This window comes from Sus scrofa, unplaced genomic scaffold (genome assembly GCF_000003025.6).
Source record: "Sus scrofa isolate TJ Tabasco breed Duroc unplaced genomic scaffold, Sscrofa11.1 Contig2507, whole genome shotgun sequence".
NCBI lineage: Eukaryota > Metazoa > Chordata > Mammalia > Artiodactyla > Suidae > Sus > Sus scrofa.
The window spans coordinates 281,013-296,304 of record NW_018085111.1 but is presented as its reverse complement, the minus strand read 5'-3'; the positions used below and the strand labels follow the sequence as shown (position 1 = coordinate 296,304).

At 36.3% G+C, this 15,292-nt stretch overlaps 1 protein-coding gene across 1 annotated transcript; it reads right to left on the bottom strand.

Annotated features, from left to right (window-relative positions):
- Positions 1–12,259: 12,259 nt before the first annotated feature.
- On the bottom strand, positions 12,260–13,195 carry LOC110258605 (olfactory receptor 6B1). The gene has a single exon (XM_021081896.1). It carries the CDS (start codon positions 13,193–13,195, stop codon positions 12,260–12,262), a length of 936 nt encoding a protein of 311 aa, XP_020937555.1.
- Between the last annotated feature and the right edge of the window lie 2,097 nt (positions 13,196–15,292).

Genomic DNA, 15,292 nt, shown 5'->3' with positions numbered 1-15,292 from the left:
TTTTCAATGAACTAGAACAAGAAATCCAAAATTTATATGGAACCACAAAAGACCCAGATTCGCCAAAGCAATCCTGAGAAACAAAAATCAAGCAGGAGGCATAACTCGCCCAGACTTCCAGAAATACTACAAAGCCACAGTCATCAAAACAGTGTGGTACTGGGATCAAAACAGACAGACAGACCAATGGAACAGAGGAGAGAACCCGGAAATAAACCCTGACACCTATGGTCAATTAATCTTTGACAAGGGAGGCAAGAACATAAAATGGGAAAAAGAAAGTCTATTCAGCAAGCATTGCTGGCAAACCTGGACAGCTGCATGCAAAGCAAGGAAACTAGAACACACCCTCACACCATGCACAAAAACAAACTCAAAATGGCTGAAAGACTTAAATAGAAGACAGGACACCATCAAACTCCTAGAAGAAAACATAGGCAAAACACTCTCTGACATCAACTTCATGAATATTTTCTCAGGTCAGTCTCCCAGAGCAATAGAAATTAGAGCAAAAATAAACCCATGGGACCTCATCAAACTGAAAAGCTTTTGCACAGCAAAGGCAACCCAAAAGAAAACAAAAAGACAACTTTCAGAATGGGAGAAAACAGTTTCAAATGATGCAACCGACAAGGGCCTAACCTCTAGAATATATAAGCAACTTATACAACCCAACAGCAAAAAAACCAATCAATCAATGGAAAAATGGGCAAAAGACCTGAATAGAATGTTCTGCAAGGAAGATATACAGATGGCCAGCAAACACACGAAAAAATGCTCAACATCGCTGATTATAAGAGAAATGCAAATCAAAACTCCCATGAGATCCCACCTCCCACCAGTCAGAATGGCCATCATTAATAAATCCACAAATAACAAGTGCTGGAGGGGCTGTGGAGAAAAGGGAACCCTCCTGCACTGCTGGTGGGAATGGAAACTGGTACAGCCACTCTGGAGAACAGTTTGGAGATACCTTAGAAATCTATACATAGAACTTCCATATGACTCCGCAATCCCACTCTTGGGCATCTATCCGGACAAAACTCTACTTCAAAGAGACACGTGCACCCGCATGTTCATTGAAGCGCTATTCACAATAGCCAGGACATGGAAACAACCCAAATGTCCATCGACAGATGATTGGATTTGGAAGATGTAGTATATATACACAATGGGATACTACTCAGCCATAAGAAAGAATGACATAATGCCATTTGCAGCAACATGGATGGAACTAGAGACTCTCATCCTGAGTGAAATGAGCCAGAAAGACAAAGACAAATACCATATGATATCACTTATAACTGGAATCTAATACCCAGCACAAATGAACATCTCCACAGAAAATTAAATCATCGACTTGGAGAACAGACTTGTGGCTGCCTGATGGGAGAGGGAGGGAGTGGGAGGGATCGGGGGCTTGGTCTTATCAGACACAACTTAGAATAGATATACAAGGAGATCCTGCTGAATAGCATTGAGAACTTTGTCTAGATACTCATGTTGCAACAGAAAAAAAGGGTGGGGAAAAAATGTATACATGTAAGGATAAGTTTATCCCCTTGCTGTACAGTGGGAAAAGAAAAAAAAAGAAAAAAAGAAAAAAAAGAAAAAAACATGTACCCGCATGTTCCTTGCAGCACACTTCACAATAGTCAAGACATGGAAACAACCCAAATGTCCATCAACAGATGATTGGATTAGGAAGATATGTTATATATACACAATGGAATACTACTCAGCCATAAAAAAGAATGACATAATGCCATTTGCAGCAACATGGATGGAACTAGAGACTCTCATCCTGCGTGAAATGAGTCAGAAAGAGCAAGACAAATACCATATGCTATCACTTATGTTTGTAATCTAATATAAGGCACAAGTGAATCTTTCCACAGAAAATTAAATCATCGACTTGGAGAATAGACTTGTGGTTGCTGGGGGAGAGAGGAATGGGATGGATTGGGAGCTTGGTGTTAATACATGCAAACTATTGCCTTTGGCATGGATTAGCAATGTGATCCTTCTGTGTAGCACTTGATACACTTTTTCTTAAATTAATCTTTATATTGTAGAATATCCAAGCATCTGTTGAGCTATTAAAAACAATGTTACAAAAAAAGTGTGATCATCTCAAAATATGCAGAAAAAGATTTTGACAAAATTCAACATCCATTTCAGATAAAAGCTCTCCAGAAAGTAGGCATAGAGGGAAACTTCCTCAAAATTTAATAAAGGCCATATATGGCAAACCCACAGCTTACATCATTCTCAATGGTGAAAAACTAAAAGCACTTCTGCGAAGATCGGGAACAAGGATGTCCTCTTTTACTACTGTTATTCAATATAGTTTTGGAAGTTCTTGCTATGGATTTCATAGAAGAAAGAGAAATAAAATGAATCCAAATTGGAAAGAAAAATAAAATTATCACTGCAGATGATATGATACTATACCTAGAAAATCTTATAGAGGCTTACAAGAAAATGTTAGAGCTCACCAATGAATTTGGTAAAGTTGCAAGATACAAAATTAATACATAGAAATTGACTCTATTTTCTGTATACTAACAATGAAAGAAAAGAAAGAGAAATTAGGGAAAACATGCCATTTATTATCGCATCAAAAAAATTATTTAGGAATAAAACTCCCTAAAGAGGCAAAAGACCTATACTCTGAAAATAATCAGATGCTGATGAAAGAATTCAAGGATGACACAAACAAATGGAAAGATATACCATGCTCCTGGATTGGAAGAATCAATATTGTCAAATGACTATACTACCCAAGTGAATCTACAGATTCAATGCAATAGCAATCAAATTACCAAGGACATTCTTCACAAAACTAAATTTTTTTTTAATTTGGAAGCAAAAAAGCCCCAGAATGGCCAAAGCCAAGCCAACCTTAAAAAAAAAAAAAAAACTGGAGTTGGAAGAATAAAGCTCCCTGACTTCAGACTATACTACAAAGTCACAGTCATCAAAAAGTATGATACTGACACAAAAACAGAAATGTATATCAGGATAGAAAACTCAGAAATAAACCCAAGAAACTATGGTCAAATAATCTGACAAAGGAGGGCAATAATATACAATGGAGGAAAGACAGTCTCTTCAATAAGTGATGCTGGGAAAACTGGACAACTATATGTAAAAGAATGAAATTAGAACATTCTATAACCACATACACAGAAATAAAGTCAAAATGGATCAAATACCTAAATGTAAGGCAAGATAGTATAAAATTCCTAGGTGAAAACATAGGCATAACCCTCTTTAACAGAAATCACAGCAACATCTTGTTTGATCAAACTCTTAGAATAATGACAATAAAAACAAAAATAAACCAATGGAACAAATTAAACTCACAAGCTTTTTCATAGCAAAGAATACCATCAAAAAATGAAAAGACGACCCACAGAATGGGAGATAATCTCTGCAAATGATGTAGCACATAAGGGCCTAATCTCCAAAATATACAAACAACTCATAGAACTGAGTCACTATGCTGTACAGAAGAAATTGACACAAAAGTGAAAATCAACTATACTCTAATAAAAATAAAATTTAAAAAAGAGTGAGATTCTGCCATTAGCAACTATGTGGATGAACCCAGAGAGTATTATGATTAGTGAAATAAACCAAGACAAATATACTGTATTATGACTTATATGTAGAATCTAAAAAATAAAATGAATAAATTACATAAAAAATAGAGACAAACAGATATAGAGAATAAACTAGTGGCTACTTGTAGGGAGAGGAATGGGGAAAAGGCAAAATAGGGAAATGGGACTGAGATAAAGCTTCTATGTATAAAATAAATAAATGACAAGTATAGATTGTACAGTACAAGGGAATATACCTATTATTTTATAATAACTTTAAATGGAGTATAATCTATAAAAATATTAAACCACTATATTGTACATCTTAAACTAATAGAGTATTGTAAATCAACTATCCTTCAGTTAAAATGTTATATTTGTCACAAAAAGTCTTCAAGATCTCATTTACATATGAAATCTAAAGTCATCAAATGCATTAGAAGCAGAGAGTAGAATGGTTATTGACAGGACTGATGGAGGGGAAAATGGGGATTGTCAAATGGTGCAAAGTTTCAATTATGCAAGAAAAATAGGTTCCAAAGATCTACTACACAGCATAGTGCATGAGCTAAAAATAGTGTGCTAAACAATTTTTAAGAGGATATATCTATGCTAAGTGCTCTTATTGCAAAATAAAAATAATTAATAATAATAACAAAATAAAGGTGGTGGGATGAAAGTTTTTGAGAGTTATGAAGGAATTAAAAATTATTAATTTGAACATACTGAGTTTTAGAAGCTGCTGACATAACAGCTTCTGCCACCATAAATCCAGGTTGTTTTTTTTTCTGCTCATCACTGCAGCAATCCCCATTTTTGTTTTTGCATTTTTATGTTTGCTGAGGGGTTAAAAAGCCCCAAATATGTTGAGTAAGCATTATGGTTGTGACCATCTAAAGAAAATAGCCAGGGTTTTTTAGTCTCTTAGTAATAGCTACAAAATTATGTACATTTTTTATATTCTTCTCTTAAAGAAAGTTTTCAAGATATTTAGAGTAATACAGGGAAAATACCCTGCATAATCCAGGAAACTTCTGAGTTCTTTTCCATTTTCTCAGAAGCACAAACCCTCCCTTAATTCAGTTCAGCTTAGGTTAATAATGTTAATCAAGCATCAACAATCTTTCAGGGGCTGTTATACTCTAGGGATGCAAAGATGGAGACAAGTTCCTGATCCTTTGAGATCAGAAAAGAGATTACAGCTAGTTGTGCCTCCTACAGGAAGGAAAGGAACTACTTGATAAGTTTCCTGACAAGGTGCTGCCTAAATAGAATTAGAAGGAAAAAATGGTACAATCACAACTGGAGATGGAAGAATTTATTAAGCTCAAGAATTAGTCTGAATAAGACAGCATGCTGTATTTTATAAACTACAGGAGTTTGAGAACATAAAGTTCTCTGCAGGAATATCAGTCACTGATGCTGGAAAAGCAGGTGCTGAGCCAGTAAACATGGGAAGGAACACATCAGAGAGTTTTGTGACCAAGCTAAGAAACCTTATCTTTGCAGATGGTGAAGAAAAACACTGAAGCATGTTAAAGAGGGGTGTGGCAGGAGAACAGTAACATTTTAATTTAGGGAGGAATTATTTTATCTTGAAAACAAGCATACAACATTCATTAAAGAGGAAAAAAAGTAGAAGATAATGAGGTAAGTAAAAAAGAAAGAGGATCAGAGGAAGGAGGAAGAGACACAAAAAGCTTTCACTGCATCCATTCCTAGACAAAAATCTCTATTTTGTATTTATACTCCAGATGTTTTTCTTTTTAGATTATTTTTGGCCACATCAGCTCAGCCCAACATGGGGACATTTCAGTGTCTTGGTCTAATGATGAATCAAATGGGAAGCACTCCAAATGTCAAGAATGTTTTATGTAGAATAATAATATCTTCTTTGCTCTCAATTTGGAGTCCTACTGTTACCATGACAACCTTCACAGCAAAAGGCAAAGTTGATGAAGTTTTCCTGATCTAGAAGACTTGCCTCACTGTTTCCTGCTTCAGATTTTTTAATATCAAATAAACCAAAGCCAGCCTTCATGTAATACATTATAAATATTAATTTACCTAAATGTTATACTTCAGTATAACATGTTTACACTAGGTATACACTTATGGGGTCATAACCATCCCAATCCATAGAGGCTTCTTGACCTCAGAAGAATCTGACTGTGAACAAAAGGGAAAAAGGAAAACCATATTTTATCATTCATTTTTATTCTGTCTTGATCTCAGATCACTAGTACAGGATGTGTGAAAGAGGTTAAAGAAAGAGCTGTTTCAGTTCTCTTGATGTCTACTGGCCTATTAAACCTCCATTTGATTAATATTTGACCCATAAACTCTCTTCTCTGCCTTCTGAAAATTACTATATGCTTCCTTTCTTTATCTATTCCCATAGAAGTACACATAGGCCATGTATTCATGTGTTTTATGGGATCATATTTTACCTCATTTTTGTTATTACATATTGGTAAACTATTTTGTACCCTATAATATACAATGAGCCACTTTCCAGGTAATTTTTTTAGCTACAACATTTTTCATCATAAGGATTTTTTACTCTATCCAATTCTTTTTTCTTTTTTCTTTTTAGGGAGCACTTGTGGCATATGGAAATTCCTAGGCTAGGTGTTGCCACAGCTCTGGCTATAGCCACAGCCACAATTCTGAATCCAAGCTGAATGTGCCACCTACACCACAGCTCATGGAAACATCAGATCCTTAACTCACTGAGCAAGGCCAGGAATTGAACCCTCATCTTCATGGATACTAGTCAGATTTGTTTCCACTGCTCCAAATTGGGAATTCCAATTCTATTTTTAACATGTTGGAGTGTTCTTTTTTCAGTTTTTTTCTGTTATAAAAACACGGCAATGAGCATTCCATTAATTATTTCCACATATATGAATTTTCTTAATATAAATGTCTAATTTGGAATTATTACACTACAAGTTTTACTTTACTCCCAGTTTTATTAGCCTTCTTCATGGAACATGGAGTTACTGTATACATATTGAGTACAGGAGTGCAGTACTACAAGCTCCTCTACTCAGTATGTGTTTTGCTACAAAAATTTGCCCCCAGTAAAAATAATCCTTTATAGAATATTTACTCTGCACTGGGAACTAAATAATTTTACCTTTAATTATTTTCAAAACAATGTAATGGGGTAGGTACAGTCCTTAGCTTAATTTTACAACTGAGGAAGCTGAGGCACAGAAAAGTTAAACCGGCCCAAAATTACACAGTTAGGTCTAGCTTCAAAGTATGTAGTGTGGCCCCAGAGCCTGTGCTTTTCAGTCACTATACTATATTTGTCATGACTGGCTACTTCTTATAATTCAGGTTTGTGTAAAATGTTATCTCTTCTTAGGCCTTCCTAGACCACATTCCTAAAGTATTCCCTGCCACATGCTGCAGATTCACCACTTTCCTTGTCATGCTGCAGTGCCCTGAATCTAGTTGAATCTATTTTCTTTCTTTCTTTCTTTCTTTCTTTCTTTCTTTCTTTCTTTCTTTCTTTCTTTCTTTCTTTCGAGCTTCACCCACGGCATATGGGTATTCCCAGGATATGGGTTGAATTGGAGCTGTGGTTGCCCTATACCATGGCCACAGCAATGCAGGATATGAGCCACATCTCTGACCCATACCACAGCTCACAGAAGTGCCAGATTCTTAACCCACTAATGGAGGCCAGGGATTGAACCCACATTCTCCTGGATACCAGGGATCCCATTGAATGCCAATGGGAAGTCCTACATCTAATTTCTGATAAATATTTAATAAATACCTGCTAAAATTAAGTTAGCCTCTGAGTTAGAAGCAGAAAGAAAGACAAAAGAAATTGTTCCAACTGCACTGAGAAACAGAACTTTAGGTATTGAGCCAGGAAAAGAATACCAAAGTAAGATTACAGTATTAGATATAAACCTAATACATGTTTCACAGTTCAATAAACCAAATTAGCTGTAGTTCAAATTTTCTACCTAGGCTGTAAAATTGTGACACATTTTAAATGCCTGCAGGATAACTGATAATTATATAGGGCTCTAAATTCTGCAATTTCATCATCTGTTGTAAATTGTAGCCAAATATATAGCAACATGACCAAAGAATGCCACATTGGAATCAAATAGACTCAATAGAAAAAATTTGGCATAATATTAAAAAGTTAAGAAATTGATGTTTTGCCTTTTTCCAAGTTTGAGACATTAAAAATAAAAAGAATACTATTCAGCCATAAAAAAGAACAAAATAATGCCATTTGCAGCAACATGGATGGAACTAGAGATCCCCAGCCTGAGTGAGGTAAGTCTGAAAGAGATAGAAAAATACCATATGATATCACTTAAATCTGGAATCTAATATATGGCATGAAGGAACCTTTCCACAGAAAAGAAAATCATGGACTTGGAGAATAGACATGTGGTTACCAAGAGGGAAGGGGAGGGAGTGGGAGGGCCTGGAAGTTTGGGGTAAATAGATGCAGAATATTGCCTTGGGGATGGATTATAAATGGGATCCTTCTGTGTAGCATGGGGAACTCTGTCTAGTCACTTATGATGGAACATGTAATGTGAGAAAAAAGAATGTATACATGTAAGTGTAACTGGGTCACCATGCTGTATAGTCAAAAAAATATATACACATAAATAAAAGATAAAAAATAAAAATATTTTTCCTGGTTTATTGATAATTATTTACATATGGCATTAAGTTGAAAGTATAGCTTGTGATGATTTAATTTATTTAAAAATATATATTGATTTACAGAAAAAAGAACTATATGTTCATATACAGAGGTGATTGCTTATTGTCTTGTCATCTTGTACCCGGAGTCAAGGTAATACCTTGGAGAATTGGATTGTTTCCATTTAGCAGTAGTGGAAGGTGGGGGAGGATTTTTTTTTTGGTAAGCATTATCATTTTAGAAAATTTACCTTAGAGAATAAAGTATGTGGGGGTTCTAAGCAACTCAACCCACAGTTGTGTGTTGGGTTTTTGTGATTTTGAGAAACCAAGATCATACTACTCCCTTCTCTTGGTAAGAAAAATCCCAGTTTCTTCTGTCTGCAATGGTTTTTGCCCAAGCAATCATATCTTGCTCCCTCAGTTTCTTCACATATGCACTCCAATGTCACTTTCTCAGTGAGGGTTTCTGTAATCTCCTATTTAAACTTTCATATCTCCATCAGCACTTTCTAGGAGTCTTCCATGATTTCTTTCCCCATAGGACTATTCCACATGAATTGGTAGTCATACTTATTTCCAGGGCTACCAGAGCAAATTACAACAAATTTGATGTATAACACTACAGATTTATTTTCTTAAAATTGTGAATGTCAGAAGTCCAAAAGCAGGTGTCAGAAGGACTGTGTCTCCTTTGAAAGCTCTAGAGCAGAATCTTTCCTTGCCTTTTCCAGTTTGTGTGTCTTCAAACTGTCCTTATATTATGGCATCATAAATCCAGTCTCTACTTCCATCTAACTTCACAGGGCCTTTCTTCTCCCCTTCTCTCTTTTAAAGGAACATGTCATTGGATATAGTGGCCATTCAGATAATCCAGGATGATCTTATTTCAAGATCCTTAACTTTATTACATTTGATAGACTCCTTTTCCCAAATAAGTTTACAATCACAAGTTCCAAGGTGAATATATGGACATATCTTTTGGGGAACCACCATTCAATCCACCACACTTAGTATGTATTCTATATGTACAAATACATTTTCTACTATCTGTTCCTACCTACAAGGGTGACAAGTTTTTGAGTTTTATTTTTATTGTATCCTTACCCCTTAACATAGTGCCTAATAGATAGCAGGCCCTCAATAAATATTAGCTAAATAAAGTAATATGATAACAAAATATACTTCATGTGTAATTAATATATTTTTATTTGATTTGATGAATTTCCTTATGAGTTTGATTGGTGATAACTAAATTCTGAGCAGTCTCAGAGTAAACTGCTAAAACTGAATACCAGAATTTATATTATTGTTACATAAACCCAATCAGGCTGGCTCAAAGCTTGTAACTTGTTTTATGCATTTCACCTTACAAATAGCTCTCTTCTGTGTACATTTATTCATTACACTACTACAAAATGTTTTCTCTCTAATGAGGTTGATTCCTACACTGGTCTAATGTGTACATTCTACTTTACTGAGACCATACATTTGGATATTTGAGTCCCATCAGCTCTTTAAAACACAGTAGAATTTGTAAAGAAATTCTGCTTCCACACTCATCCTTATCCAGACACTATGAGAAATTATAAAGGAAAAAAATACCCTTATATCATGGAATCCCCCAGCTGATGCACATGAAACTCAGGTAGTGTGGAATGGTTTCAGGTACTCTGGACAGGTCAGATAGTTTTCCCAGTTAGTTTCCTCAAGTAAACTAAGTAAACTCTAACAAGTTTCAGCTTGCTTATATCTCACTCTGGTCCATATCTTTAATAGTCAAGATCTTCTGTATCATGTCAGTTGATTTTCACACAAGTGAAGGCAGATAAAACTTTATTATTCATATTTTATGTATGAAGAATCAGTTTCAGAGAGCTTAAATGGTTTTAAACTCAAAAAATAAAAATATATCTGGGATTAAACTCAGATTTTCAGAACGAGTTTGTTGTTTTCATCCCTCATTTATTGTTTCCTGATAAAGATATCTTTGCCTGTTTTTCAGTGCACACAATTCTTAGCCCTGTATGACTGTGCCATTATGTTTTTACTCACCTACATTATCTCAGAAAATAATTATTTGTCTTTATATAATTGGGTTTTATTATTATTATTATTATTATTATTTGTCTTTTTATGGCCATACCTGTGGCATGTGGAAGTTCTCAGGCTAGGAGTTGAATCAGAGCTACAATGACAGCCACAGCAACACCAGATTCAAGCTGAGTCTGACCTACAACACAGCTCATGGCAACAACAAATCCTTAGCCCAGTGAACAAGGCCAGGGATTGAACAGGCATTGTCATAATTACTAGTCAGGTTTGTTATGGTTGAACCATGATGGGAATTCCATATGTTTGTGTTTTAAATGGAAATACACTTAAAACCATTTCTCTATGTATCAAGAGATCAAAATGCATTCTAGGAGCAAACATTAAATCATTTCCATTATGAGAATAATTTCCATCTGTCTCTTTATTGTCTAAAGTGAGGTATGTTTGCATTTTACCTTGTTTCTTTTATTTACTGAGGGCTATACTTCATGGTCCATTTTTTATCTTATTAGTAGTTCTCTAGATATAGTCATTGATGGTTCCAACCATAGGTCTGCACAACAGGCTTCCCACTCAGCTTGCAGAGGAAACATATTTTCTCTCCGAGGAGATCCCATGAATGAAGAAAAGACTTGGGCTCAGAATCAGCTTTTGACCACTTCTCTGCACTAACTGTGATTATTTACTTCCTTCTGTTCTGTAAGTTTGTAAAACATGGTAAAGAATTCCACCTAATGTCTCTTCAAAAGAAAGAGAAATCATTTTTAAAAGTATTGTTTGTGAATGATGATGCAAATTATAAAGTCATTCTATTTTAAAGTGTTCTAATGGAAGATTTAAATTCCTACTGATATTGGCATGTTATATTGAATACAGTTTAAAGTATAGCTCCTTTTCCATTGTTAAAACTATGAACCAAGTGTAGGCATAACTATGTACCCTTCTACAACTATGTGGGCTCACTTGATTGAAAAGGTAAGGTGTATATGGGCAGGTGTCAGAATGACAAGTAGGAGAATTGAGTCACTGTGGGCATAGGATGAAAATCTGTCAGTTCCTGACATTGGGCTAGTTATTTGTATATGAGGTGAGAGAGTGAAGGCCAGGGGAAGTAAAAGAAAACTGAAGAAAAGTGAGAGATACTGATATCAGAAGAAAAGAGGGCTGATTAGGGCACATTTCTTTAGCAAATAACATATTTGATGATATTTATTTATTTATCATTGATTTCATGCTCACCCACTGGAGGACACAAATATGTTGTGACATCTAGAAGTGAAATATGAAATTCAGTACAAAACAACAATATGAGTTCTAGCAGAAGACAAAATAAAATTGTAAAATTCACAGTTCATTCACAGATAACAGAAAGCAGTCCAGCAGATATTTATTCAGTATACAGAAATAGGCACTTACAAAAAAATTGCTGAAATCCCTAGAGGAATAGTCTCTAGCCTTTGCCAGCAAGATTAACTACAGACAAAATATCCAGAATGGGACTGTTAAAAAAGCTGATAACTCTGCCTCAGTCAGAAATCTGAGAGGTCAGAAAGCCATCACCAAATCTGTTTCTCCAGGGGTTTTAATGCTTGCTAGATCCTAAAATAGCTAATAAAATTCAGCCATCCCTTTTTCCCACTTAACTCAGGAATTTACTCACATTCTTGGAAACCCCATTTGGATCATAAACAATGAGAACTCTCAATTCAAGGGATATGACCTTAGAACTCAAACACATGCATAGATGCAGACCTCAGGACACAAGAAAGAGCTGTGGTTGATGTGGATGTGGTGATGTCACATTAACACAAGTAATATCCAGCTGAGGCCTTAAAGGAGAAAGGATGGAGGACAGAATAGCAGGCACAAAATCAAATCACTTCTTTCTAATCAATTGTAACAGACTAGTCAGAGTGAATGGACTGGCAACAGGCCAGTTTCTTCAGAGCCTCTTTGACCTCTCGGTTCCTTAGGCAATAAATGAAAGGGTTGAGAGCTGGTGTGACAATGGCATAGAAGATAGAAATTACTTTGTTCATGTTGAAGGTATGTATGGCTCGGGGCCGGGCATACATGAATATGGTAGCTGAATAGAAGATGGTGACAACCACAAGGTGGGAGGCACAAGTAGAAAATGCCTTCTTCTTCCCTGTGGGCATGCGTAGAATGGTGGCCAGAATGCATCCATAGGATAGGACAGTGATTGAAAGGGGGAAGAGGAAGATGATCAATGCCAGAACAAAGTCCACCAACTCAGCTATGGACATGTCCTTGCAGGAGAGGTTAAGTACTGGAGAGATGTCACAGAAGAAATGATTGATCACATTGGGGCCACAGAAGCTGAGCTGAGAAATGAAGTAGATCTTAGCCAAGGAGATTCCAAAGCCAATGATCCAGGAACCAAGAACCAGGCGGAAGCAGATCCCATGGCTCATAGATGTGGTATAGTGGAGTGGGAGGCAGATGGCCACATAACGGTCATAGGCCATGGCAGCAAGAAGCACACATTCTGTGCACATGAGTGCAATGAAGAAGTAAAGTTGTATCATACAGTGAGTGAAGGAGATGCTGTTTCTCATGGACCAGAAACTGAACAGCAATTTGGGTACAGTCACAGAGATGTACCAGGTCTCCAGAAAGGACAGGTTGGCCAGGAAGAAGTACATAGGCTTGTGCAAGGGCCGACTCCACTGAACTGACAGAATGATGATCATGTTTTCAGCCACTGTCAGAATATAGGCTCCAAAGAACAAAAGGAACACTGCTACACGCATACCCCAGGGCCCCGGGAAACCCACCAGAATGAACATGGTGACTCGAGTTTGGTTTTCTACTTCCATGTTGAAAACACAAGGCTGAACTCTTCTTGGAGAAAAAAAGCACTTGGTCAGATTCCATGGTCTATTTAGAACCTTCCTTCTTTTACCTTCTCTGACTAGCAATAATAGTAACAGATACAATTTTTAATACAATATTATAAGCTAGACCATACATGGGGTACATTAAGTTCTTATATAACCTCTTTACATATGCTTTAATACCCATCTTAGTTATGAATAAACTGAGTTTTGGAGAGGTATTAAGTAACTTATCACATTTCCACTGGTAGCAGGTCAGAATTCACATTCAAGTCTAAGTCTAAACATCATGCTTTATCTAATACTTTGCACTTATTCTTCATAACCACATCCAAACTTAACAGTGTCAGATCTCAATGTTCCCTGTTTTCATTGCCAATTCCAAAATTTACACCCAACTTTTCTGACCTATCATCCACCAAGGTCTCTGGAAATTCTACATTCACAACACATTTATCTCTCACCTACCATTAAATTTTTCCCTCCACCAACCATGGAGATACAGGGAAGCTGTAACTGTGAGGAATGTGAGAAGGTGAGATGAGGAGAGCTAGGCTTTTCCATATTAAAAAAAAACTGGTCCTCAGTCAAGTACCAAGTTTGCCCATAAATTACTAAATGACATTGAAATCTTATCCTTTCTGAAACCCAATTTCCTCTTTTGCAAATGTGAATATTAATATTTACTTAGTTTTGACAATATGGATTAAATGAAATAATATAAATAAAACTTTCTATTAACTCTAAATGACAGTAACTGTGGCAGGGCTCTGACCCCATATTAGGGCATGGAAATGTGGGGACAGGCTAACACGAGTGAAGGGATTAAAAGAAGAGTGGTGAGCAGACAGACATGGACAGATTTAAGTCCTTGGGGATGGGATGAGAGTCTCTGGGAGGAGATGTTTTAAAAAGTAAACAATAGGAAATACATAATAAAAATTGAGACATTTTCTTTGAATGTTAAAAAACAGAACATGATACTCATGTGATTGGGGAAGGTCTCTTTCACCTCTGATGGGGGACATTTAGGCAGAGAAGGATGTCAGAGCTCTGGCCCTTTGAAGAGCTGAGAGAACTACACTGAGATTAGGACACCTGTGCTGTGATGGTTAGGGGGGAGCAGAGGAATAAGTGGGAAATGTGGTGGAAATGTGCCAGAATGTGCAAGACCACATAGGTCATAATAGGGAATCTGAATAATGGACTAAATACAATGAGAAGTGAGTGATAGGATTAAGCTGAATAGGGGAATGATGTGATTTAGGCTTGGAAAGGTAACTCTGTAATTGCAAAGGACTCTATGGCAGCAAGAGTGAAAGCTGTGAGATTGTTGCAAGCTATTCAGAGAAGGTGACAGTAACCTTGAAAATGTGGTTTCAGAGAGTTACTGTTGTTGCTCAGCAGATAGCAAATCTGACTGATATCTATGAGGATGTGGGTTAAATGCATGTCCTCACTCAGTGGGTTAAGGATCTAGTATTGCTGTGAGCTCTGGTGTAGGCCAGCAGCAGTAGATCTGATTCAACCCCTAGTCTGGGAACTTCCATATTCCCAGGGCTGTTGGGTGTGGCCCTAAAAAGCAAAAAAATAAAAATAAAATAAAAAGTAAAAGTTGTTTTGGAGATGTGGGTGGATTACATCTTAGAAGAGTTTTAATGGTAATTGATAGATTAAATATAGGAGGGAAGGGAAGGGAGAAATTGAGGTGGAATATCAGATATATGGCTTATTATAGGGAAACACTGACATCTACTCTCCAGAAAACATGAGATGTTCACAAACATTTTGCTCATAGTTGAAGAGATGGAAATGGCCAAGAATTTAGTGGGGTTTTGTTCTGATTAGTTTTAACCTGAAGCCTGAACAATCAGTCTGGAATATTCCTAGTAACAATTTATTGAATATTACCTGGTGCTGGGAAATTTGCTAAGTGTATTTTCAAATATCCCATTTAACATATAAGACAATACTAAGATTGTTTAGGTATTGTCACTAATTTTACAGAGGACATTGTACTTTAGACAAATTAACTAACATTTCCAAATTAGAGATTGATGAAATCAGAACCATAGTAAA